Source organism: Semicossyphus pulcher, unplaced genomic scaffold, assembly GCF_022749685.1.
Source record: "Semicossyphus pulcher isolate SPU_LCO1_2020_fin unplaced genomic scaffold, fSemPul1.0.p SCAF_2, whole genome shotgun sequence".
NCBI classification, from domain to species: domain Eukaryota; kingdom Metazoa; phylum Chordata; class Actinopteri; order Labriformes; family Labridae; genus Semicossyphus; species Semicossyphus pulcher.
Genome location: NW_027211693.1, coordinates 34694567 through 34722274, shown reverse-complemented (window position 1 = coordinate 34722274; position 27708 = coordinate 34694567). Strand labels below are relative to the sequence as shown.

Sequence of the window (27708 nt, the reverse complement as noted above, 5' to 3'; positions counted from 1 at the left end):
GTGAAGGTTTGCTTGTTACCAAAAAGGGCAGCATTGCTCTCACCAGCTCACACCCCTCTCCCTTGAGACCCGAACCAACCTTTAGGGAACACATGTTGCATTCATGCACATGAAGCCCAAAACCTTTTAAGCACATTTCTGGTTCTTGTTTTTGTTTTTGGAAGCGAAAAAAAAATCTTAAATATCGTAAAGATGCAGTCTTAAATATTGGCTCATATAATAATACATTTTATTTAAATGCATTGGTAGTGCCTCACAATATTAGCAAGTAGTACTAGTTAACATACACTAACTCACCCAATGTATATATTTTTGGTATAAGTTTTTTAATTTTTTCATTCATCACATATGCGAGAAGGAAGACTACTTCTTAAAAAACTAGACTAAATAAATAACGTTGTTCATTGTCTCCCTTAAAATACTAATTTCTGTACAGTTTCTTATATGTGTAGTAATTTTCAGCTTAATATTCAGTTTATTATAACTCAAAACCTTTCTGGGAATTGTCTCTTTTTGCAGCCCTATCTTTAGATTACTGTAAAATGTAATGACTGTTATATGGTTTTATTCTGTTTATGTTTTCTTCTTCAGAACAATAAATCATTCAATAATATACATATTTTAAGACCAAAGACCATTTTAAGAAATTCAAAACGCCATATCACATTTTGTTTGCAATTTATTGCTTATATAAACGCTCTCTAAAGAATTTTTGGTAAAAATAAAATCTATCAATAATAATCATAAATAAAATCATCACAATGACTTTTACATGACATTATATTGCACAATTATAAGCCTTAACAAGAATCACAGAACACAAGTGTTGCTCAGGTTTTGTGTAGGAGGAATGTTCAGAGGTCTGTGGGCAATGACACACTTGTTACCTTCAGAGGACATAAGAAAATCAGAACTTCACTGCGCTATTCTGAATTGAATTAAGGTCTTCAAATGATCAGCTCTAGAAACTGATGACCAAACAATCAAGTGGTTTTCTTTCTATAGGCCGCCATGATTAACCCAGTAACAAAAGATTTGATTCAAGTTGTGGAACAGATCTGGTGTTGAAATAAGAAAAAAACATTTGTTCTTGTGTGAACGTGTACTTTGAGATATGTATGTGATCTGTCTATTTAGACGGCTGACTAAACAGGAAGACTCCATGAGGTTTCTGCCTGCTCAGACAGACAAGATTAGATCTGTACCACAATAAAGTCAAACGGCAGCCCCTTTCAGTCTTGGTGTCAGCCCTGCTTTTCATCATTTCACAGCAAAGTTTGGGCTGCTTTCTGTCTAAGGTTAAACCAAAAGGCCATCTCACTGTCTAGCTTGGCAGTTTAATTGATCAGCTACAGAAAGGCCAAAAGGATCCAAAGACTCTGTGTGTTAAGTGTTTGTGCATGTGTGTAAGTTCAGATGTTGTCCACCTCCGTGCTGAGTTCAGGACACACTTCCTTGAGTAGCATCTCCATCAACACCTTTGAGAGACAGTGAGAAAAACAATTTAATGTCCTTCTGTAGTAAAACTTTTAATCATTCATTCTGTGAAATCTGTTTTTATGACAAAGATATTGTTCAATATAGTATGTGTTATTCTTACATAGAGAAGATGTTTGTTGGCACTAGCCTCCTGAAGGGCATTGAAGATCTTGATGATTCCATAGCGTGCATTCTGCTGGCCCACTAGATTTGCTAGTGCATCTGATAGAAAAGATTATATGGAAATAAAGTAAATAATCCACATTCCAGGTGGTCATCAGTTTAAAATGTAGAGGTCATGTTAGCATGCGCTTCCTATGCTACCTGGGATATTTTCAAGTAGTTTCTGTTGAGCCCGTTCCTTAGTTTCACTGCGTTCAGAGTCAGTTCGGACTTTTACATGTGGTGCCAACTTCCCGTTTGGCCAGAAGGTGTCCCTGAACACACTGATGTAACACACCAACATCTGCTCACAGAAGATCCAGTTAACTGTGTCCCGGATCTGTCTAAAAAAAGTCAAATAAGATGTTAGGTCATAGCTGATATCAGAGGAATGAACAGTTCAGTAAAAGTGATGGCATGGATATAAGCTCTATCACTATAAAACATGTCAATAAGACACACCAACATACTCACTAGTGTTCCACTATACCTCTCTTTCTACATTTAATTGCACACAATTTTTATGAATATGACTATATGACATGCATATGCAAAGTTAGCCAGTATGGTTGGTTACAGGATACTACAGATGTAAAATCAATAAACTAGTTTAAAACAACACCGCTAATATCAATTAAAGTAAGCAGAACACGGAGGTGGGCAGCAGGGCGGCAGTGAACCATAGAACCGACAGCGTGATTTAGAATATTAACTTAAGATATCCCTAAATAGGTCTTGAAAATGTAGCATTTTTCGAGAAAGACATGGGACATACCAATATCACACAAGTTTAGGGAACATAGTTTAAAAACGGCACATCTAGAAAATGCATCATAGCTGGAGTTTACACGGCAGTTTGTGGCTTTTTTTCCCAGTTTACAGTCAGCCCTGTGCCTTGTAAACAAACAAAACAACTACCTAAAACTTTACAAGGCAGGGGTGAAGTGGAGCATGTTCAACTGTATCAGGAATATTAGAGGAATTTCCATTTCCATTTGCCATGTAAAGAGCTTAGTTAGATGTTTTCTTTTTTAGGGTAAGGGCCAAAACCCTGAGTATTTTGTGCATGTTAACATGGTCATTAAACATTACTGTTAGACTATATCACAGGGTCTAACAAGGAGGGCAAAATGTTGCCAGAGTGGGACTGCAATTTCAGGGAAGCAGGAGGATTTTCCAGTTCTGCTGAACTTGTTTCTGTTGTTTCTCTGTCATCTCTGACTCCGGCAGTGAACATTGTGTCTCCAAAAATTGCAGCTCCAGGCAACTGGTAAACTATGCTATTCTTTGCTGCTTTTGCTTTTTCCTTGTGTGCTCAACTAGGCAGGGATGGAGCTAATTCCAATCAATTTTCAATGTTTTTTACACTTGAAAGCCCATGAAGGCACAGTTACTTTAAATCCCAACTTGCTTGTACTTACTTGTTGATAGTTCGTCCAAATGTCACCTGGACTAGTGCAATAAGAGTCTTCCTCACCCACTTAAACACTGAGCAGGTAGACAGACAGACAGTCAGAGAGGGATACTGATCAGACAAATTCACTCACACAGAAGTGAAAAAGGTGCAACCTTAATGATATCTTTATAGAGAGATTTCTTGCATCTTCATATAGGCCTCTGTCCCTTTAATGATATAAAATGGAAAAACAGTAATCAAAAAGACAACAACATAATACTCACTTCCTCTGAGTTCAAAGATCTCTCCTATGAGCATAAAGCAGGGTTCAGCAAGGGCATCTTTCCTCCCGTCTCCTTCATCACCATAGTCTGACAAGTCACTGTCCTCGTCAGCCTCCTCCTGATAACAGCAAGTTCACAGCTTACCAACCATTCAAATGGGATTGCATGACAGCTTGAGTGTAAATTTAATGTTGCTTTTAAAGTCATGAATGAATGTGCACCTCAGTGTGGGAGAAGAAATCTCCAGGTAACCTCTCCAGGAAGGAGGCCAGAGAGAAGGATGATTTCTTCTGGATTGACATCACCTTAAAAAAATGGAACCAATATAAACACACTTCAAAATATATTGTAAGTACTTGACCACATCGCATTTTTAAATGTCATCTTGTTTTGGGTTAAGAGCAGCTTAATAGATAATGAATAGGACCCTGTACATACTCCATAATTTCTCGCAGTTGATGCTTTACGTTTAGCCATTTTATATTCAGTTAAGGAAGAAATAACAAAATAGTAGTCACACCTTAGCACTGCATATCTCAGACCATCATCCATTGAAAAAAACACACATTTTTACTAGCGGACAGTAGGAAAACACACTTTAATTGAACTTGATAGACAAATAATAAAAAAAATCACTAAAACATTATATAACTACTCCATAAATACATTTTAATAGTACATTTTCTACTACAGAGTATTGTGTGGGGAGGATTGAGTGGAGCAGAGAGACAGAGCTGCTGATCACCGATGGACAGCTAATAGGTGCCAGGGAGGTTAGGAGGAAAGAGCTTGGGGCATAACCAGTGCTTCTGGAAGAAGTCAGAAAATACAGAATTCTGCTCTGACCAGGAGCCCTGTTGCAGTTGGAGGAGAGCTAGGAGAGCTAGGAGAACTTTTGAGAATCAAATGCAGACTTAGGTTCAGTTTTGCTTCTCAGCCGAGCTGTGGAGTTGCAGAGCTCTAATTTCAGGTGTCATACGTTGTTCCATGTATTGTGATTATTAGCGTTCTTGCTTTACCGCTAACACTAGCTTTCTAAACATCAAGTAAAGTATTCTATAGGTGTGTAAGTGAGATAGTTACAATTGAATGTGAATGCCCTCGGGTAAACACTTGATATTCACATACATCTTTGCCATCTTGTTTTTTTACACTGTGTTTACAAGTCTTTGTCCCTTGGTAAACCCTGAGAGGGCCTCACATGCACTAATACACAAACACGGCTGTCAGTACATCAAACAAATAAACCTTTTAAAGCCTTAACCTCCAAAACTGACCTGATTGTTATTGAAGTTCATTGTAAAAAATATAATAAAGCAAACATGCTAACAAATCATGTAGTTAGCATAGTTAGCTTTGTGATGAAAGGAACAAATAATATATTGGTAGCCTTGTCTTATTTGAAATGTAAGGATTTTGAGAAAGGATTTTGTTTTTTACCTTGAGATGTTCTGGGGACGGGCTGAGGAACGCATAGAGAGCCTCTGACTGGCACAAACGTTCATCCGTCAGCAGACGCTGCAAACACACAAACAGAATCATCAACACTGTTTAGCTGGTATCATCAAGCAGAAAGAGGCAGTTTTAATGTAAGAGGACATAGTAAGACTTTAAGCCAACCGTTTCAACCATTTATCCACAAGTTTAAGCTTCAAGCATTCCTAATTGCAGCCGGTGGAGTTCTTGTGTTGTAGCTGATCTTATATGTATCTGTTTAATCACATTGTATTTTCTTTTTTCATACTAGTTGACCCACTGGGAAACAATTGCCCCTGACTATCTGCTCTGTATATAAATTATTGCAGCTTTGTGTTCTATCTAGCAGATATAAGTGAAATCCCTTAGCACCAAAGTTATCCTCTTGTCAATTAGTAAAGTATACTAGAGTTTTATACAGTTGTATGTACTGTTAACATGTTTACCTGAAGAAAGGCATTGAGCTGCGTTTTGCTCTTGTCTAAGAATTTCTGATCGATGGACTTGAAGGGAAGTTTACTGAGTGATGGTAGCTGGAGTTTCTTCAAAGATGGAAAACACTGAGTGGGAAAGAAAGACAAAGAAAGTTAGAAATAAATATACAGTATGATAGATATACCACATTGTCCTTCCATATGTCCTTCATTCTACAGAGTATGATATAAAATACAAAGAAAAATTATAGAACTTAAAACTTCAGGCACCTCTCTCCGTCTTCAGACAGCCTGCACTATGTGTTCAAACAACCTTTTATGGTGTCTAATGTGAATAAATCCATTTTCAAATCAATAGACTGTGAGATTCCTTTTTTATAAAAGCCTTTCTACTGCACTAACATACAACAGCTAGGCATTTTGCAGCTAGTGCTACAGTTTGATGTTACCTCAGTGAGTTTGCGGTGCAGCATCTGGAACTCAGTGAGTTTTCTCTGGACGCTCCAGCGACTGTTGCCTGTCTCCTCTCCTTCCATCAGGCTTACACACACACTGTAACAGGCAACTGTCTCACCACCTTCCTCTGTAGCCTGGAAAACACACACACAAAGTTTCCTATAAAAACAAAATCAACATAAGTTTCATACATAAGATCTATAAAATGCATACATCAACCATGAATGCAAATTAATATAATACCCTTGACCTCCAGTGTAGCAGAGTTAAGGTTAGTTAATAGTATTAAAATGAGATTTATCTGTTCGTCTGTTTCTTTCTTTCTGACACAACTGAACGGGCAATTCCGGCATTTTTAATCTTGGCACCTTATTTTACATATTCTTGGTCTAAATGACTAATAAAGGCACAAAAAGTCTTGGATTCGCCCTAGTAGAATGATTAAGTCAGCAGATAGGAGACAGGTAACTGATAGGCTCGGATTGTTATTTAATGTCTAAAATGCAGGAAGGATACCTTAAGAAATGGACCTTTGTGTTAGGGTAATACCCCATTCCCATCTAAATTTAGCATGTTGACAGGTATTTTTCAGACACAGGAAGACCCACTTATAAATGCAGAGTGTCCCTTTTCCCATTGCCAGTGGAGTATACTCCTGTCAGTGTCTTTTCTGCTGTGTCACTGTCTGACGTCACAAATGCGCCGGAGACAGGGTTAGTAAAAAGTGAAGATGTTATGGTGGTTAGGTCTTTATTGCATCTATTACTCATTCAGTCTGTTTATCAAACTCAGCGACGACAAATTTGGAACGATGTTCGAGCGCTGCTTGGACAGAGACAGGCGGAATTCATAGCTGAGATGACGAGGAGTCGCAGAAGTTACCGATGGAGCATAGCATCACGCTGGGGAGGGTTAGGAGATTAGGATGTCAACACAGGTTTTGTATTCCCATCAATGTGTAAGCGATAATTACCCAGGTCTACTGCAGAGTCATTTGACCCGGGTCTGAATGCCGATTGTAGCCTTTCCCATTAAGCAAAAAAGCCAGTGTTAGCGAGTTTTTTGATCAGTGGGAAAACGGCTTCAGATTCTTTTTTTAACCAGAGACAGCTGTTATTTACACCACTCTCTTCAAAGCTACCAGACTCCATTGGCCAAAACAGTAATTTTGCCTTGCAGAACAGAGCAGTGGCTGGTCTACCACTGCCGCTACCCCTTAGTTTGATTGTGTTATTGTGTTGTGTTGTCACACAACATTACAAACAAACTCACCTTTCCAGACAAAAACTCATCGTACCTCAACAAAATGTTTAACGCTTTGAGTATCAATATGAGCACTTTTAGTGAAGGAACTTTGATTGGTTTCTTTTGCCCTGAATGACTATGTTGCAACCATTACAGCCTTTCTAGCTGCTGCAGATTAAAGCAATCTACTGCTGCAATTTAAACATTTTTTATTATCCATTAGTCATTTACATCCCAAAATATGTGAAAAAATAACAAATACAGGGCTGAGGTTTAAAAATACTGGAATGCCCTTTTACACTGACTTTAGACTTTCCTGTTATATGATACTCTATATAACTTTAAGTTTACTTGTGTTGGTTGACGAGTCACATGAATCAGAGAACTCTTGTGCTTCAGTTTCTCCGCCCTCTTTTGGCCTCATTTTGTATTGGTAGAATCAGCTTCATTGTTTAATGAAGAAAAAGAAAAAGTAGCACATAAAAATGAAAACATTACCTCAGCAGTAGTAATAATTGCCCTCCAGTGCCCCAGGTTCTCACACCACCAGTCAGTCCTGGTAATATGTTGCTGGAGTTCACTGTGTTCTTTCTCCATGGCTCCAATCTCGTCCTTTAGTTTGCTCACTATCTACAAACACACACAAGGGTGAGATTCAAATGGCCATGCAAATAAATGTTAATTTATTAAATCATATGAATATGTAATTAACACTGATAATAATAATATATGGTTATTTACATTTTAAATAAGTGCCTATTTTGTCATGTTACTCAGATTCAAAAACACAAAGTATATAAATACATAGCAAAAGTTATGTGGGCAAGATGTGATAATTTGCTCTTCATGACAAGATTTTGTCACTTTTTTACTTCCACCAATAAATTAAGAGCTTAACACTGGGAGGCATCAGGGAATCAAGATGGAATCACATGAACTTTTGTTGATCTTGTGTTTGTGTGTTTAGTGCTATAAAGCTGTGAACCTTGATTTGAACCCAGGTTTTGTCACATTTGCTTGTGTTTCTTACCTTTTTGTCCGGTTTTGGTGCATTCTGGATAGAGCCGAGGGCCTGTCGCTTGTACTCCAGTTTGTCGTAGAGTTGGCAGAGTTTTGTAGCAGCATAACTGGCCTGCTCATTGATTCCTTTACTGCCTTCATCACACACCTCCTCTCCCACGTCTAGACCTTGACACTAAAGAGGAAAACATAAATATTAAATTATTTAGATATGCAGATATACAAAATTAAAAATGACATATTGAGCATCTTAACACAGTTTTGCAACATTGTTTATATCTTACCCCTTCCTCTTTTTCCTCAGTGCTACATTGTGATTGGCTATGCTGCTCATCTCGTCTGATTAGTCTCTCATAGAGGTCAGAAACCAGGAAGGAGGGATAGTAACGCTCTCTCATCGTCTCAGCCACCTAGAAGATGTATGAACAGTGTAGAACATTTTGACTGTAGAACATAGGCATACAATTGTTACTTGCACCTCTGAAGGCCTTCTATAAGGAAAACTCCAAGTGCCTTCTCTCTGTTTAGTACCTGTGGCCCTATTTTACTTTGACGTTTCTGAGGGGGGCATTGTTCACTGTGCCTTCAGTTAGTTAGACTTAGCCATTAACAAAAGCAGCAGTTACCTGTTCCTGTAGTCTGACAAAGACTTGTGTTCCTCGGTTTCCCACCAGGCTCTGTTGGATCTCCTTAAGAAGAAACTTTTCCACTGGAATCTCCCTGCTCTCCACAAAGAACTTCTGGTAGATTTCCCCTACGATTTGGGGCACCTCATTCTGTCACCCATACATTAGCAAACAAATAACCAGTTACTAATATGCTTTAATAAACCATATCACACAAAATTAAAAAATTATAATATAAATAATATATATATATATATATATATATATATATATATAAATAAATAAATAAATATCCCATAAACATTTCAGTGGAAATGCTGCAAGTAAAAATGTCACAAGATGACACAAAGTGTATTCTGAAGTAAATGTTAAATGTAGACCGTGATTGTTATATAAACAAACCCTTGTCAAGCCCTGGTGTAGCACAAGGTCTATAAAAGAAACCGATGCTCACGCATTAATATACTACCATTAGCCTAATGCCATATAATATTAGCAGTGTTGGGCTAAATCCTCTGTAATGTGTGTACATGTTACCTTGTTGGCAGTTTTAAGTGTTTCCACCAGTTCCCAGAAACTTATCAGAGCTCTTTTGTCAACTCTCTCCATGTAAACTCTGAAATGCTCCCTGTAGCCTGGATTACACATGATGTCATCAAACTGGAGAATCTGGATGAGAAAAAAATGATGAAACAGCAGCCACATTAAGTACAAGTTTAAACAAAGAACAAACCTTTAAACAAAGTCATGTTAATGTCATGCTCATCTTAATAAAAAATATGATTTTCAATTCTTCATCTTCATCTTCACATTATACAAGTGTTACCTTTTGACTTTGAGGCTCATCACTGTCGTCAGCACCTCCTTCCTCATTATTCTCATAGTTTGGCCCACCGAGGAGACGAATTCGTTTCTCACACTGTTTCTTAGCTACAGTCAGCTGATTGATATATCGTTTCATGTCTCTGGCCCTGAGCAGGTCGGCCTTCATGGCTGCTGACTCTTTACCTTTTCGCTCTAAAAGAGAGTGAAAGCAGTGGATGAAATAAAAGTGTGAGCCAGCTTGGGTTAAACACTAACACACAATGACAAAATTACCAGGTGTGGAGCCAACGAACCATTGAGATAATATAAAAAAATCTAAGTTTGGTATTCCCCTGAATTTTCATCAAACGCCTCCTCCATCACTTTGATTTTTGAACAATAGCTTGATTTAAGACTAGGTATCTGCAAAAGTAATGAAATTCCAATCTAGTCCAGTGCACTTTTTGTTCAGCGCTCATTGTTAAATGTTGGATTGTTTATGTTAGTGTAAGATGGTAAGCAAACATCATACCTGCTTAAAATCAGTCATTGCATTAGCATTTAACAGAGCCATTAGCATGGCTGTACACCCCTAATCTTGTTGTCAGTTTAATTCTTGGGTTCAATTTTCATCGTCAGTTCTTGGTCTTTAACCTACTTTGACATGAGGGTGAACTCATTGCCAAAAGGCTAACGGATTGAGGCAGCTTAAAGGTCATGTTAGACCTGACCTTCCAGATCACCTCCATAGAGAGAATTTTACACTGTTGCAGTCAATGTAATGAATAGATCTGTTCATGCTGTACAGCAGATCATAACGTGAACTGTAGTGTCTCTGTACCTTTCTGCTTTTTGAGCTGAGGCAGGCTGCTGATGGTGGTGGCATGAATAATCTCTACCACAATCTGATACCTACAAAGAGACATAGAGATGTGAGATATCAATCAGCCACTGGAATCCAGCATTAAAAGGATCAATAATCTTTATACCACATAAGTAAATAAGATAAAATTCAGTACGATGTCACAAACTTTTAGATGTACAGTTATTTCAAAGCAAGTACAACATACACAGTTAAGCATGTAAACAAATGTGTTCATGTATACAGTATTGCTAAGACTTATCAGCAACATGTCAGTACTGTATTTCTCAAACTCACAAGACAAAACACAAAACCACCAGTGTCATGTCAACCCCACATTTAGATCCAGTTTATTGCTGCAGGGACACTGTCTGTTCCCATGGTAACCCAGGGCAGCAAAAAGACTGGTTGTTAACACTGTCTGCCTAACATTGTTGTGTTTCTAAAGAGTAGGTTTCATTAAAGGGGGTCTATATACTGTATGTTCAGATCAGTACAGGTGGTGCAGGCGTGTGTCTTAGTGTCATGCCTGAGTTGTTTGAGGAAATTGACATCAGCAGAAGTTGATATCAGTTTGATAAAGTCTTCATAGGAGGCAGCATAGGTGTAGGCTTTCTTCTGCTGCTCAGCCTGCTGCTCCCTCTGCTCCAGCTGAGACAATAGCATCCGGTTTATGGAGTCTGGGTCGCTCAGCACTTCTACCAAAGGCTTCAAAACTAAAGCACACAAACAAGTAAAAAAAGATGTTAAGGCATTAAAGAATGGAGGAATAATTCAAGGGTGGTTAAATTGTGTCTGAATTACTGAGGACTTCTAGGAAATGCATTTAAGTTACAATGTGACAAAAACATAGACATCCAATGTACCAAGTCAGCTCCTGTAGAGTCGAGGTAATGTAGTGTTGTCTAAGGATGTCTGACTTGAGTTTGTTTTTACCACACACACAAAACACACTAACAGTACCTTTAGTAGTGATGACTTCTGTGAGGCAGCAGCGTAGGGTATGTGACTTGGCATCCTTTTGTGGCAGCAGACATAGCAGCAGTATTCTGGCTACACAGCGGAGGAAAGCCATCTCTGAGTCTGGACTGACCAAACAGGGATGGAGAGGAAAAGGCCGAGAGCACTCCTCTGGTCTGGATACATCCGTGAAAGAAATGCACATTAAGATATGAACAGATATGAGATATGGATGGAAAGAGAGAATTTGAAACTTTATACTGGCAGAGCTAGATTTCAAAAGATATTTTAAGAGAAACAACTTCCTTAATATAGATTACACTGCCATTGTTACTCACACTTCAGCTGTGTCGCATCTTAATGTCTGTGCTTCTGAAACCTGACTGAACATGAATACTGCAGCTACACTGTCCCTTAACTATTAAAGACAACGTCGTAGTTCAGCACATGCTGCTTATTAGCGGGAATAGTGTCATGTGTCTTGCTTCCGTTTTGTTTGTTTCTAATGTTTCATTGTTTTTTCCAGCACACTGTGGGGAGAGCCTTTAGTTTGAGTGCATTTGATTAGAATCACACACACCACATTTCCCCTTTTGAACTTTGAAATAGTGTGCAGGTGACAACATTGGTATCTTCTCTTATTGCCATTTCTTAGTGTTTTTTAAAAAAAAATACTTAATATCTTTGTACAATCTAAGATAAAAGGTCAGGTAAGTCAGTAGGCCATTGTAATAGATGAAAGTAATTAGTAACTATGATATATAATTCTGAACTCTGTACATTTTAGTTTTCGAGCAACGTGCAAAGCCCTTTGATATTTAAATATGCAAAAGAAATACAGGGTTAGTTTGTTCAACTTTGTAATTGGTGATTAATGTGGTTTAGCTATTGGGTTTTTTATTTTAGATCAATTTGAACTGAATTATGCCTCCAATGTTCTTCCCATTTCTTAGTATAAACTCAGATAAAGCAGCTTAAACTATTTACAATTATATCAGTGTACCTTGCAGATGCAGCCTTGAGGTCAGTGAAGTGTGTGTGTAGGATTCGGATGGTGTCATAACACACAACGTTGACAAGGTCAATGTCAGCAAGCCTGGATCTCAACTGTCCAATCATCTGCCACCAGTCCTCTGACAGCATTGAGTACAACTGTCCCTCATCATGACTCAAAGGGACGTACCAGGACAGGATGTAGTCTCTGTAGGCAAAATCAAACACTGGGGAAAGACAGAGAAAGAGAGAAATGGAATTTAATCATTTCATCAATCAAAAGATGAATAGTAAAGATATAGAGAGCTGCAGCAATTAATGAGTGTATTTTAAATCAACATGTAAATTAAAATCACTCAAGAAAGAGTATGTATAGTTTTAACATGTTTAAAGATGCTGTCAGTGAAATTTAATTGTTTCTCTGCAAAACATGACCAGTTTATCAGACAGGAAGACGACACAAAGACATACAGACAGACAACCTATCACACTTATTATTTTATATTTATTTTTTGGTGATTACAAGCAACCCTAGAAAACCCCACAGATAAAGATAAGCATGAACAACCCATGCATAAATGCATACTGTGTAGATTATCAGTTTCCAACCTTGGGTTTGGGATCTCCTTAGGATATCACTAAATGTGAGAATAACAAAAAACTAAATTGTTGGACACAAAAACTACTCTACTACTACTAAACTCTCTGATACTACCTGTTTTTATTCTTTAAGCATCTTAAAACTATTATAACAATAAAGTCTGAGAAGGTAGAAGTCACGTTCGTCACAATGCAACACACAGATATACAATGTGTGATGAAGGGTATCAAACAGTCAAATGCAAAAAAGCATACATTTGTTGTTGATGAACTTCTATTTGCAGGACCATTTTTACTCAGTAGTGATATTTGGTTAGGTCAACACTGCTCAATATGCTGTAGCTTTACATGGCTGGCAGTAGACGCTACTTGTAAGCCCTATATTACTGCTTTTACGTACAGACAGGTGAAAATTAAAAGATAACAAAAACAACATAATGTCTCTTAGTAAAGTGTTGGGCCATCACATGCTGCCCGACTAGCTTCAATAAGCCATGGGGTTTGTTTATTTTTATGCTTTTTATTTTAGGTTTTACCTTTTACTGGACATGAAACACAAACATTACTTACACAGTACAGACAGAAATGATGCACAGCACTTAACAACATATGTGCAGAATAGCTAACAAAGGAAGCTGAGGCAAAGGAAGGGGAGTGGTCAATAAATACTTAATGTAGCTATTTTTTCATCATCCGCTATTTTCTGTTTTGTGTGTTTATTGGTTTTTTTGACAAGAGATCCTTGACAAACGTTTTGTTGTAGCTCATCTTTTTAGACCAATTAGGCCTAATGCGATAAGTAGTTCAAACTAGGGCTGCACGATATTCTTTTCTTCTTTTCTGATCTTTTCTTTTAGACATATAAATTGCGATATGAAGAAATTAATGAAATTATACTAGATAAATGCAGTGTGTCTTTTTATGCACAAAAGCAATGAATAATTAACAATCATACGGTTTATTGTTTGGGACTAAGTCTATTTTCTGCTGTCAAAAAAAACCCTCTCTCCTACTTTTACTACGCTTGGTTCAGCCCTCTGCCAGCAATTGTTCCTCACTCTTCATTTAACATGAGGAAATTTACAAAACAATTGCACACGCACACATCGCAATTGTGATGATTAAACCATATAGCGTTCAGCCCTAGTTCAAACATGACCTTATTTTATCTCTCATTACTTCTAGGCCCTGATCAAGGAGCATTAGTGTGTCAGCAGCTCTTCCCATCCCTATAAAACTATAAACTACATAACTTTTTTACATCTACTGCACAAGCTGACAAATGTTGTAGTTCTTATCTTTCAAATTGTCACATTTTTGCATAACATTAGCCACAAGACCACCTGAAGGAATTGTTTCTGTCCCCTGGAAAACAGAGCATAGGATCATTTGGAACCTTAACCTTTGGGATCTCTATGTGGGCATATATTACCTCTAACCAAAGGGAGTTCACTGCAGGGCATTCCTACAGACAGTGTAACAGGGCTCCACTTTACCACAGCCATGCCAATATTTATCTGAGACTGTAACATTAATTTAATAAATTTTACTTTGGTTCACTGTATGCCTTTGAAGTTTCCATGTGTGTAATTTCATATCAGATGCATTTTGACATTCCCCATTCTTTGCCAATATGCTGTGTAAGGGCCTGATCAGACAGGACGCGCTTTGCACCAGCGCACAGAGCGAAAAAAGGGAGGCGCTCAGCAAAGCAAAAGCAGCGCGCCAAAAGCGCCCCTCTCATTGAAAACAATGACAAAAAAGCCGCCCCCAGCTGCTAAAACGCGTCCTGTCTGATCGGGCCCTAAAGGGGACCCATTATATGACCTTCTTCCAGCATACTTGTATTGTTGAGTTACTCTGAGCAGTAGAGAGGTTTAAATATTTTTTATCCATTCATGTCACTGTTCATCTATCTCCCTCTCTGTCACCATTAGCACTTCTTAATGTGTTTTAGATTTAATCATCTGATACATTTGTTGCTAGGGCAGGAAGGAGGCATCATTGAGGTTGTACAGTTCCTATTGATTACTATATGTAATTATTTTACTATTGTTTATTACATCTCCAAGACACTTAATATAAAATTGCCCCTTGCTAATGACTCTGCATGTCTCCAGAGCTCTACTGGAAGGTTGAGCACTGTTCTTCCAAAAGATAATAACTAACTTTGTGTTTTGATGATGGTGGTTCAGAGACCCGTCTAACACGTTCAACCAAAATCTGCAATACATGTTCAATCAAAGTTGAAATGTAGTGACTGCAAAATGATACAAATCTTTTTCACACTCATCAACTTAAATGTGTGCAATTGAGCAGTCCTTGTGATTGCAGTTCCAGCCACCTGGGCATTACGATGAACCCTCTTTCAGAGTCAGTTCCATTTTTTCCTCTTGATATATTAATAAAAAAATCTGAATCAACTATACAGCCTTTTTAAACTTGCCACAGAGCACAGCTGGACTTTAAATGCCAAGCAGTACCTCGCAGTGCATCTGTCTGGAAGCATTGACATTTGTTATGTTTCTCTCTTCATTTATTCATGTTTTCCATGTGTCTGTATGCACTGTTCAACCATAACTTCAGAGTAATAAAGATTTTGGACAGGAAGCTGGTAAGATCATGTCATTGTCATGTTAAAATTAAATATTTTATGTTTTGATCATTTCATTATGCTCATCTTAAGCTTGTCCATAAATGCTTATATCATCAGGCTCCTCAGGTGCTCAGTGACCTTGTGGTTCCACTCAGAGTATGAGGCTCTGTAACACGTGGAGCATCTAAAAGAGATTGTAAGGTACCCTTTCATAAATCATCAATTGGACAAACAGCTTTTCCTGTTCAAACTGAAACAATCCTTGAAGAGGGCTCAGTTAGTAGTCATGTACCATTCTGTGCTTCCTATTTTCCAGTATGTTTTATTGTAAGATATTTAGTATCTTGTATTGTTATATCTGTTTTATTGCTGTAGAGTCTGTCTCTTATGCATTTGTTGTTGATGTTAGTGTGTGGCATCGGTTTACTTGCTTCATACCTATCCCTATACAAATAAATATTCAAAAAATAAACAAACTAGGACGCAAAATGATCACAGCAAAAAGTTGCTGCATCTTTATAAGAGTAGAAGCACCTGCTTAAATAATCTAATGCATTAAATGGGAAATTCAACTTTGAAATTTCAATTCATGCTGTTATAACTGCAAAGTTGTGTTACTAATTCAGATTTGCTTTGAAGGAGAGAGTATGGTACATACTTAAAGAAAAACTCCATTAAAGATGTGAAACCAATCAATCTTTCCTTCTTTGATCCACTAACTCAAGGAAATGTCCTAGCCTCTGAACTGTATGTGTTTCAATAGATCTTAACATATACTCTTTACAAGGATAGCTGATGAGTGACACGTGACAAAAAGGTTACAGCAAGTCTAGCAAGGCTTTTTTTTATTCTGATCTAAATTACGGTCGTGATATATTTACAGTGCATACTTGTTTATTTATTTTATGTTTATTTGTACAGGGACAAGTATAAAGCAAGTAAACTGATGCCACACACTACAGCATTTATAGCCTTGGCTAATTTGCAATGCCCGTCCCTAGATGGGCCTTTATGTCACCATGTACAGTATTTTGCTCATATTCCATGTGGAAGACACACAAAGTTTACACAACTGACATCTTTGGCAGTGCTGTGGCTTTTTTGGTCTTTTTTTACCATGCAAAAGGGTTTTACACATACTCCATTTTTCTGCATTGGTTTTAAACTGATACAGAAATACACAGCAGGTCTTGACTGTGATCCTCATAATGTCCTCATGAACGCGTACCACACTATGATCCAATAACCTTTTAAAAACAAACATAGGAGCATGTGTAAATACACACCCCTGGTGTAAATCCTGAAGCCATCTGTTACTTGGCAGCCAGACATACTGTTGCACTGACGGTGCCTCTCTGTGCACACATGTAAACTGGATACAATGACCATGACTTTCTACTGTTGTTGTCTACTGTGAGCGCAAGGAGTCACTGACAGGTCATTGTGTCCAATAGAAACCTTCAGTCAGCAGTTCTCACAAAAACAGAAGTTGCAAGTTTTTCCAATAGTGTCAGAAACATTTTATGGAGAAACTTCTTAAGAATAAGTAGGCCAGCCATTTGATTTGAAAGTAAAAACATGTTTCTCTTAACTGGGTGCTTTAGATAGAGAAGTTGAGATATTGGACAGCTAATCATTTTTGCACCAACACTGTCAAAATAGTGTTATAACTATAATTGCACATTACATTTGTCAGCTTAAGGGCATTGCATGATATTGCATATAATTTCAATATTTTGACATGTCATGTTTAATGATTTATGTCATGGCTCTATACTGCTGCAAAAAGCAAAGCTGAAAGCTAAATTCATTTGAGAGTGCAAGGCTACAAAATACCTATTTTAAGGCCAAATCCACTGAGGGTATTTTAAAGGGCATTACATAACAAAAGATATTATATTTAGAATACTGACACTCAGATAAAACGGCAGAAAGCAAATACCGTGTACAACATTGAATATATGAAATGGATTAAAACAGCTTTAGTAATTGGCTATATTTAAAAGAGAAGTCCTTGTATACGTTCGTGCAAATTAAGGTGACAATAGTTTTTTTATAATAAACAATTGAAAATGCGGTTCATATTTTATTGAGCATTAAACATAAAGCTTTTTTAAAAGTTACATTAACTGTCATTTTATCTTAAAGACCCTTGTGTCATTTGATAAAATCATAACTTGCTCAATTCTTCACGCTCCTCTATATAGCACAAAAAGGCTTAAGAAATAACAAAAGGTGGCATGACAGAAAAGGTGTCGCTGTAAACTCCTGGCTGCATGTAGGTCTATTTGTGTTCTGTAATTTTGGTCTTTCAATGGCCTATTTTAACATCCACAGTTAACTGAGGCAGCGATCTAAAATCTGTAGTTCTGTCCAAAATGGTTTGTGAATAAACAGTTTCCAAATGTATTTGCATTACTCTGATCATTAGATAGTCCTAAAACACCCCAAAAAATCTGTTAATTGTTTATTACCTTCCTTCATAGATTTGTCCACATTGTGTGACACCACGACCCTCCTGCTCTGGCTTGACTCAGGAAGTGGTACCAAAAAACGGGCCTGAAATACAACAACAGTATCATTTCACGTATCTTCACTTCACATTCACATCACAACATCATAAAATCAGGAAATATTGGGCAACAGGAAGAAAATGAAGAGAAGATTTGTGAGCTGTGTCTAACAGGCCTTTAATTCTCACAAACAAGGCGACCCAAATTTGTCTTGGCTCATATGGCATGTCAAACGGACGATATACCTCCACTGTCAAAATCAATAAGTCATCAGTAGACAGTGGGAACAAAACACTGCTACAAGACAGCAGCTGAGCTGTGGCTGCCTGTTAGAGTGGTCCGTCAGCTTTTCGTAAGGACACAATCACTCTCCTTGAAGAACAAAACCCCTTATATATGTGGGGATGGAAACTCCAGAGGCCCAAAAATATATATAAATAAAATACTTTCAAAAAACGTATTCCCAATAGACATGACAAAATAATATTGCATCATATTAACCATTAAATATTAATATTTTTATTGCAGCAAATAGGATAGTCCAACCGACACTGTCATAAATGCTGCATGCACCTGACAAACAAACTGAACTCGTAATACAGTCTACATAGTCCAACTCAACGCAAATGTGTGTACACTTCTGTGCTATTACGGGTATTTTGAATCATTTTAATTGTAAAACAATGTCTTGTAGCCCCTTCAACCACTGGGGGATACTAAAGTAAGTTACTGTTATTTCATACCAAAAGATAGAGCTGCATTTGTATTTTCAATATTACCATAATACCAACATGAAATATGCAACACTTTGCTATAACGATTTTTTCCCCCAACTCCTACTTATAAGTTTGAGTGCATGTTTTTTAAGTGTATCTAAATCCAGTTGCATGGCTGTAGCTCATCTATTATAGAACAACACAGTAAGATCTAGGGGAGGAGCAAACAAGGGAGGGAAATAACTGAGGGGAGAAAGGGTGAAATAGTTGAGGGGAGCAAAAGACGACAGGTAAAATGTTTACTCAAAAGTAGAGAGATGTTACATTCAGTCCCGCCTGTTGGAGTAAAGTTTCGATGAGACAGATGCTCTGTTAGATAACAGTTGAATTTGGCTGTTTTTGTTTCAATTAATGTCTTAAAGTGTTAGATATGATTCATTATGTAAGGCTAGAATAGTATGATGGGGGCTGGTAGAGATTGTGTGTACTACTTACCATGAGCTTATTGAAGAAGTCCAGCCGTACAGCTGACTGCCTCCTGTTTCTATGAAAGCAGCTGACTTTGAGAGGACTCTTCCTCACTAGCAGAACAAAGCTTCCAGCCAGGAAACACAGAAGGGCGAATGACACATATATAAACAACTTCAAGAAGAAAGAGGTGAGAGTCAGGCCTCCCCAGGCCAGCTGAAATACTACTGCTGCCACCACGCCCAGACAGAAAGCCGGGACGAACCGGAAAGAGGAGCCGACGGAAGAGGTGGAGGTGGCAGACATGGGCTCCTCTTCTCCTCCAGTGCTGCTACTCCCTCCAGCCAGTGGTGTAATGGTAGTTGAGGGGGTGGGCATACTGCGACCCCACCATCCATATATGTGTCACCACAAGTTAGGCTCAAAAGTCGGTCCGAGAGTCTGTATTCCAGGTCAGAGAGGTAAGTATACTTTGTACACTCGTGTATACCCTCGACTACAACACAGTCTCTAAGGCGAGGCATCCCCGCTCTGACATCTCCTCACCGACCCGCACCACTATGTTTTCCTCGCTCCTAGCATCGGCCCGCCCGGCGGACACAGGCACGGAGCCCCGTCAGCTTAGTCATCCACAACACGATATTCCAGACAGCAGGACAGGATGCCAGGCTGGTCTGGGAAAAGGCGAGAGGAGAAGACAGTCACCCAGAAAGCAGACAGAGAGGGACCTGAAGGCGAGTGGATGGATGTAGCAACATCCACTGTCACCTTGGAGACAAATAGGTGGAAGGGTAGCTTAGTGACTGTTGCTAACCAACTTGGCTAGCAGAAAGCTAAACTGGAAAGCAAATATAAGTAACTATAACCTGCTCTAAAACAAAAATACGCTTAATACAAGTAAAGGTTAGCAAATAGTATCGAACTAATGTGTGGGTTGGCAACTAAGTTAAGCCAACTGTAATAATGACAGCTTGCTAACTAGCTTGCTTGCTAAGTAACCAATTTAACAACAGCTAATGTTAGCGTACTTACCTATCTTTAAAAATGTGTTCGATAACAACACAACATTCTCGCTTCCCTCTCTGTGAAAGAATGTTTTGGTTTGCAATTATGAGCTATAAGTATAATAAACGCAACGACAAGAAATGTCTGGTCAACAATTGCCGACAGATAAAAACAAGCAACTGCTATTTTTCTCGAGCTCCTGCTGACTGACAATCTCTGAACGCGAAGGGGTGTCCGCCAATCAGCGCTTGTGTTAACCACGGGCGTTGCGCCTGTTTTAAGAACCAGGGCAGTCTGAGTGAGCGGGGCTTCATGTTTAGACGTCGTAGTGGATGCACTGGAAAAGATATCGCCACTTCGGCTGCTACGGGTGTAAATAGAGCATACAACGAAAACAGGATCATGCCTCCTCCTGTTTTTGTCTTAGACAATCTTAAATTGCTGTCTGACATTGATGAGCCTTGTAGCTTTAGTTATGGATGTCCAGAAACTGTTTACTGCGTTAATTTGGCATCGCTCAATTGCGGAAATATTTATTATTATCTATATATGTTGACCAAATTCTATATTCATCAAAGTTTAAATTTTCAGTTTAAAAAAACATCCTTTATTGCCTTTTAATAAAGCTAGCTAGGTAAAACTTAAAATGACAAATTTAGGTAGCCTTATAGATTTTTACTTTTATGTCGGTGGAAAAATTAAATTCAAAATTTCGTTTTAATATACAAATACTGAGGCATTTTCTTGTTTTTTCTCTTGAGATGATCAATCCTTCACATTATGTATGACGTATTTTTAAGGGCTCTTAGCTCTAAAACAAATTGTGAATTATATAGTGAGACTCTTCAACCTAATATGGGCTTTCAGTTATGGCAACAAATGATCAGTAGTATAAAGTGTCCAAAAGGCTATGGTTACAGTAAGTTTTGACTTTCTAATAGCCTACTAACACTTTGTAGTTCTTAAAGGTGGCCCTGCAAAAAAATAAAGAAATAATTTAAAGGACATGAAGAATTGTTTCATTGTTTTATTTTGTTAATCATATTTATAATCAGTATGAGAGAGATACAGAAGTCAGTGTATTTTCTCAAGCGGTGCTATTAATAATATTTTAGTGTGAAATGAAGTACAGAGAGAACTAAAACCCTTAAAGATAACCTTTACATTTGTAAATTTAATATTTAGTCAAACTCTTAGTGTTTTTGTATCCTCTACTCTTTTTATATACTTTTTAAAGAAAAATTTCAGTTCTTGTTTTTAATGACATGAAACTGTCTCCTTTCACCGCCTTCAGTGTAATGTTTCTGCCTGCATCTGGCACACTCAAAACATCAGATTTCCCTTTTCTTTACCAAAATAGACATCTGTGCTACTTCTTCTTTCTGCAGCCATGTCTCTAAAGCTGGCAATACGTTTCACAAGTCCTCTTATAAATTATGCTGTCTAAGCTACAACAGTCTTTAAAGCGCAGAGTTTCATTAGCTGTAAGTCCACTTGAGAAATATTGTGGTAATGAATCTTAGGTTTGTAATTTTGCTCCATGAAGTTACAAGTTTGATTAGTAATTACAAATAAGTGTTCCTATAGGCCCTATATGAGAGGAATATAACGCTAGTTTTATGTTTGTGTGTGTTTTTGAACTTGAAATCTGATTTCACATCAATTAAAACACATTTACCAAGCTGTTTATGTCCAAAATAATGAATCCAAGGGGACTTTATCTGTCTGCTCATCTCTGATCTAGGAAGGTGGTCTGCCATGAACAGCATTGGGGTCATCAGTGGGCTTAATTTTGAAGTTGGTTGGCCGTAGCTTCATGATGCTGGTCTTCAGGGAGTACCACCATCCTCTCCAAGGGTACCAAACAACACCATCATCTGTAATTGCACTGTAGTGCCCATAGGGATAGTATTTGCCATTGAGATGAGCTGAGTGGCACCTAGAGAAGACAGAATGAAGAAAAACAAGTTTTTTTTCCTGTAATTTACGACTGTTAGCATTTTACAGCATATGTTTGCATCCGAGTGAATCTAGGGGCACATTTTCTTATCAAAAACTTGTACTTGTTAAACCACCAGCCTCCTTTGTCTTCCTGGGCGCAGTTTCCTTTGTAGTTGTCGTTGTCTTGGTCGAAGGTGCTGAATTTCATTCCCTGGTGACTGGCCCACTCTGACACACCAAATTGATAACTTCCAGAGAGTGCATCTCCAGCTGTACCTACATAGGCCCCAAAGTCAAGTTGGTAGTGGTCCTGTGGACAAAGAAGAGCATAGCTGGTCAACTTGCATGAGTACAAAACTGAAAGTAATAGTTCGACATTTTGGAAATTTACGTATTAACTTTAACTTTGAGTGTTAGATGAGAAAAACACCACATTCGCTCCAGCATCCTAAATATGAAGCTCCAGGAGTTTACTGGATCAAAACGTGTTATACATTTTGGTTTTAAACAAATATAGACAGCAGTAGTATCGATTTTCTCATCCAAATCTATATAAAAGAAGGTAAAACATTTCACAGGATGTTGATGATCCTTTTTAAGCCTGTGCATAAGGAAGATAAGGCAAAATATCTTTGCTAAATACATGAAAATAACACGATAACCACACCCAGTAGATGTTGTATATGAGACTTAAGACTTTCTCAGCATTATAAAAAATTTTAATTGTTAGTCAGCGTAATGACCTTTTCATTTGCCACTTTGAAGTTCTTGTACTCGGCATAGCGCTGGTTACATTCAAAGTCTTCCAGGTTAATCCTCAGAGAATAATTCCCTGAAAAAGACAAACAATAAAAGACTAATGAAAATAAATAATCTAAACTATTGTATAAATGTTTTATTAAGCAAGCAGAATGTATGTATGATACATAACTAGTTGTAAACTGTAACCCCCTCTTTGCAGCTGTAAGTTTTGAAGATGTTTTATTTGCTTTGTTTTGTTTACTTGTGTATGTATAAAAAACAATAAAGACTCAAGTGTTAAAAAATTAAAGTAAATTAAAAAACATGTTCAATCATCACCAGTTTCAGATGCCATCGGCTAATGTGTGACGACTCTGGGAGTGACAGACAACTTTTCAGGGCTTCCGGTATAGCCAGCCATTAGTGATAAAGTACCTCCAGCACAGACTTCCTTTTCCATGTGCTTCATTGTTTACAGTCTGACTAGCAAGCTGAGAAACAATTATTGATAGAGATTAATAAAAAGCTAACTTGCCATTAGATTACTGTCCAGATGGCATTATGGCGGATTGCCCCTTATGCTCTCCACATGGACTGTTTTTTCTGCTACGTGGTCAATACTACTCGGACCACAAACGCACTACCACTGGAAACTAGAACACTTTCAATAACAAAATCCATCGTCGGTTATTAACACAAGAAAACAATTTTTAATAAACAAACATGCCTGAAAAAGCTTAATCATTTCGAATCTGACTGACAGAGTAAAACATTAGCGTTCATGTGGACCTATGTTTCTGGCCACATGATGAATGAGAGTAAAGTCTTATCTTCTTGTCCAATTAACAGACTGTATAAAGGCCTGCCACTGACTGCTTTTACAGACCAAATTCTGCTCCCTTTCTTCTAGCTTGCAACCTGCACAATAAAAAGGCAAGTTGTGGATCATGATTTGGATCATGCAGATATTTTCAAAAGAACATTTTTTTAACAACATTCCTGCATGCTGGGCTTAGACCAGGCTCCCCTCGTCCTGAAAAGTCCTGAAAAATGTGTCTAGCTGCAAAATACTCATTCAACAGCTAGTAGCTAACTTTGTCATTCTGCTGATCAGTCTGAGCAGTTATCACAGAGTGGGTTAATCCATTAGCCTATTTTTGCTGAAAAAACGCGTCCTGAAAAAAATGAGGTATATGAGAGCAGCAAATTGCACATCTAAAAGAGCCAGCTTTCACAGTACAAATACTCATTTGATCTGTTGCCAATGAATATTATTGTATTATTAAGTGCAACTCCCGATATCAGCATTAAGTAAGTGGTTTTTAGAAGCCTTGCTGACCTTGTGTAGTGATGTAATGCAAGTTGTCGTTTCCGAGCCAAAACTCTCGCAGTTCTGCTTCCATGTCTCCAAAACCTTCTTTATACTCTGCCCATGACCTGACAGACAGACAGACAGACAGACAGACAGACAGCTTTATATGTGATATCATTTTCCTACAGTTATCAGACATCAGAGACACACCTGTTAAACCTCTCTGTTCCATCGATTCTTCTCTGAATGACGATCCAACCCCCTCCATCACTCATGTCGCAGTACACTCTGACAGGAGACAGGCTTCCTTGGGGTTTGATTCTGTAGAAGCCACTGGCTCTGGAGCCAGAATTGAAGAGCTCGGAGCAGTCTGACACAAACACAAATACACACACGTATTTGCTACAGTCTTTTCTCGATGGTAACCTTCCATTTGTAAAATATCAACGTCGACACTTGCTTTTTTCTCTTACCAAAACACCTTTATTTGGTTTAAGAAAAGATCATAGTTTGGGCTGAAAGAATAAGATCATGTAGAGCTTGGTTTCAAACAGGACTAAAAACTCTTAGGACATTTTTCAAGCCTATGTGCCACCTGCACATATATTGATTACTATATTTGTGAGGATCTTCTATTAAATTCATTCCATAAACCTGAGGTGAATGTGCATTAAGTGAAAAAAAACAGGCTTTTACAAACTGGGGTGCCATCAAATGTTTGGAACATTATCGGGCTCCTGTTTCTACAGTAAGAGACCTGAAACAGGATATTTTAAGCTTCATGTTTTAGAAGTTGTGAGCAGTTCTGAGGCAGTGGTCCTGACCTGTGTGCTGGGTGTCCTGGCTCTGGTCAGATATGGCCTGGTCCTTGGTGTCAGGTTGGTTCATCAGTTGTAAGCTCTGTAGGAGGAGTTCTTGTGTCTGAAGCTGGCTATTCAGAAACTTCTCACGTTCCCGCAGCCGAGCCACCTCCTCACTGCAACTGTCTGACACCTAAACACATTTGGATTACTGTATTTTTGAGGATTTTCTTTTAAATTCATTCCATAAACCCAGGGCCACCAACATGCACTTATTCCCACCCTGATGTTGTCATACCGCCGCCATCCATAATCACACATTATGTTGATAACATGGGAACTGTTTATGGTCTTATCTTTAGGTGAGAAAGATGTATTTTGCCTTTCATTGGATAAACATGTATTTGCCTCTTCTAACAGTGTTTATGCTGCTTCTTATTTCCCAGTCAAAATGTATTTTACTTTAACAGGAAAAACACAATGTCGTGCAGCTGTGACATGCCCAAACAATAATACCCTTTTAAACATTACGTTTGAGAAAACGGTCTACAAAGAGAGGGGGTGACTAAAACTATCAGAACCATGAAAATGTAACGACCTGCTGCAGACATTAATTGCATATTTGTAAGTTGCCCTGCATGATGGAGAAAACATTTTAATGAAAATTAGAATAGCTTTATTGCTAGTGAGCAGTTCTTTGTAATGGATAACATAAAAAGTAAGTGTTGTTCTCCTTGATAATGTTCATAACATCTCATTCACTGTAACCGATCTGGGGTGGGGCTGGACTAAATCTGTTGGGGAGGGGGTGGGATGAGGAATGCGGAGTACTTCCTAAATTGATAAGGCATACCTTTACAGCTACTTTACATTTCTGTCTTTATATTAAAAATTATTTTTAATTTTTATTTATTTTTTAAAGTAAGGGCACTTTTCCACTCTGGCTCACAAAAACAGGGGCTCAAGCCCCCCTTGAGTCTGTGCACTTGCCTGCATAAACCTGAGATAAATGTGCATTAAGTGAATTATTTGCATTAAAGACTGAAAGTTATCAGTCTTATTTCTTCTACTTTGTGTTATGTTAAGAACATTCTTAAAATGATCATTTATATTAATCAATGATTGTGTAATTGGCAACGGCAAAACCTGATTCACTTATCTTCACCTTTACTGCAGAAAGCCTTAATGTCATCCTTAATTAATCTATCTCTTCAATCTAACCTTAAGCCTAAGATCTTGCCTTAGAACCGTACAGCCATCAGCCAGCTAGCTCAGCTATTTATGTTCTTTATCTTTGTTTATTTCATACAAAAGCCAAAGTATGAAAATGTCAAGTTGCAGTTTTATGGGAGTCTGCACCAGATTTTTGTTTGGCTGGGAGCAGTGACTCCGTTACCATGACAACACAAACAAACAAGATAAACTATGTCCACCTGTGAACTTTAGAGGTGCTGGACTAAGCCAGGCTGGCTATTTCCACATGTTTCCAGGGTTTATGCTAAGCTAAGCTCTAAGCAAGAAACTGAACAAGCAAATTTAACAAACTGTTTACATTTTCCTTCAAACTAACACTTCCTGCCTTTCCAAGTTTTCCTTACTTGCTAGCTAAGTTAGTGTCCACAGATACAGATATACACGAACATCCTGACAAAATCAAAGAAATAACACCAACAATTTTCAGTTTATTTTCCCTAAAGCTGTTAAAACAGGCTGAATGTGTGAATAGAAATGTATCTTGGACTTGGATCGTATGAAAAGTACAATCATTTTCGTATCACTTTCACTGTAACTGTTAGAGGACCAATCTCCATGTAAAGTAATATTCTTAAAGGAGATTCATCCCTCACCTATGCAAACCATAAAGAGAGTGAATGAAAATATGCAGACACTGTTCGAAAGCATGCAAACAATGAAGCAAAGAAGAACATTTATGGTCACCAAACTGATCTTTGCAGAGTACTTACACAGAGAGCTTGAAAACAAGCTGTGATGACTATCAGTCCTCTGAGCAGCAGCTGCTGGCCCTCCATCGTTCTTATTTTGATTGAACTAAAAGATCAGAAGAAAGGGACACTTCTACTTCTCAGATCAAATCTTGTGTTTTTTCCCAGAGAGCATGTTCCTCCCTTCTGGATCCAAAGAGAGCTGTGCCCAAGACGAATGAGAAACTGATGAAATACCTGATTCTCTACAGTCATAAAATATACAAAATATGTAGGGAGTGTCTAAAACACATGCACACTTACCAGAAGTAGACACGCTTTTAGGAAAATCTCTTGTTTCAGCTTACAAAATAGAACAGGAACAACAAAACAGATGGCATTTTTATGACAGCAGAAGGTTGCATGAAAAATAACTATAATCCTTTAGAAACATATGCATTTGATTGTAGGAGACAATGCCAGTAGTCCACTATTAGGCGTTGCTAAACATCTCCAAATCTCTCTCCTTAAGTCTGTTATCTGCCACCTGTCCTCTTCTTCTTCAACTCTGTGCCATTGTTCTATTCTTTCATGGACACTTATCCAGCCGGTATTCTCTGTGAGTGTCTGTGAGTGTCACTTAAGTTTTCATTTTGTTGATGTGCCATCTCAAATAAATGTTGAGAGCAGTTAAATGCCACTGAAGGTCAGATGTGAACAACACAGTGATGTCAGTGATTTTGCTCAACCTATCTTTGGATAGAGTCAAGCTAGCTGCTTTCCAAGTGTTTCCAGGTCTCTCTGCTATGCTAAGCTAACTTACTCCTTACGTTAGTCACATACATGAGAAAAGTATTATTTGTATTATTATATGATCTAATGTTTCTTAAGACGGAG

The 27708-nt window shown here is 38.0% G+C and overlaps 2 protein-coding genes across 2 annotated transcripts; both read right to left on the bottom strand.

Annotated features, from left to right (window-relative positions):
- Positions 1 to 691: 691 nt before the first annotated feature.
- On the bottom strand, positions 692 to 20282 carry snx25 (sorting nexin 25). Its single transcript, XM_069670149.1, has 22 exons — positions 20123 to 20282; positions 19118 to 19764; positions 17868 to 17952; positions 12208 to 12424; positions 11208 to 11380; positions 10774 to 10960; positions 10224 to 10294; positions 9405 to 9595; positions 9116 to 9247; positions 8579 to 8728; positions 8237 to 8362; positions 7963 to 8127; positions 7431 to 7562; positions 5681 to 5821; positions 5244 to 5357; positions 4762 to 4839; positions 3543 to 3626; positions 3322 to 3439; positions 3063 to 3129; positions 1804 to 1985; positions 1601 to 1701; positions 692 to 1478 (listed from the first exon to the last, which is right to left on the bottom strand). The coding sequence occupies exons 2-22, from the start codon at positions 19466 to 19468 to the stop codon at positions 1413 to 1415; spliced, it is 2931 nt and encodes a 976-aa protein (XP_069526250.1). The 5' UTR covers positions 19469 to 19764; positions 20123 to 20282; the 3' UTR covers positions 692 to 1412.
- A 1553-nt stretch (positions 20283 to 21835) lies between these two features.
- On the bottom strand, positions 21836 to 26919 carry fgl1 (fibrinogen-like 1). The gene is made up of 7 exons (XM_069669379.1): positions 26854 to 26919; positions 24914 to 25082; positions 24300 to 24459; positions 24117 to 24214; positions 22780 to 22868; positions 22159 to 22346; positions 21836 to 22034 (listed from the first exon to the last, which is right to left on the bottom strand). The coding sequence occupies exons 1-7, from the start codon at positions 26917 to 26919 to the stop codon at positions 21836 to 21838; spliced, it is 969 nt and encodes a 322-aa protein (XP_069525480.1).
- Positions 26920 to 27708: the final 789 nt, after the last annotated feature.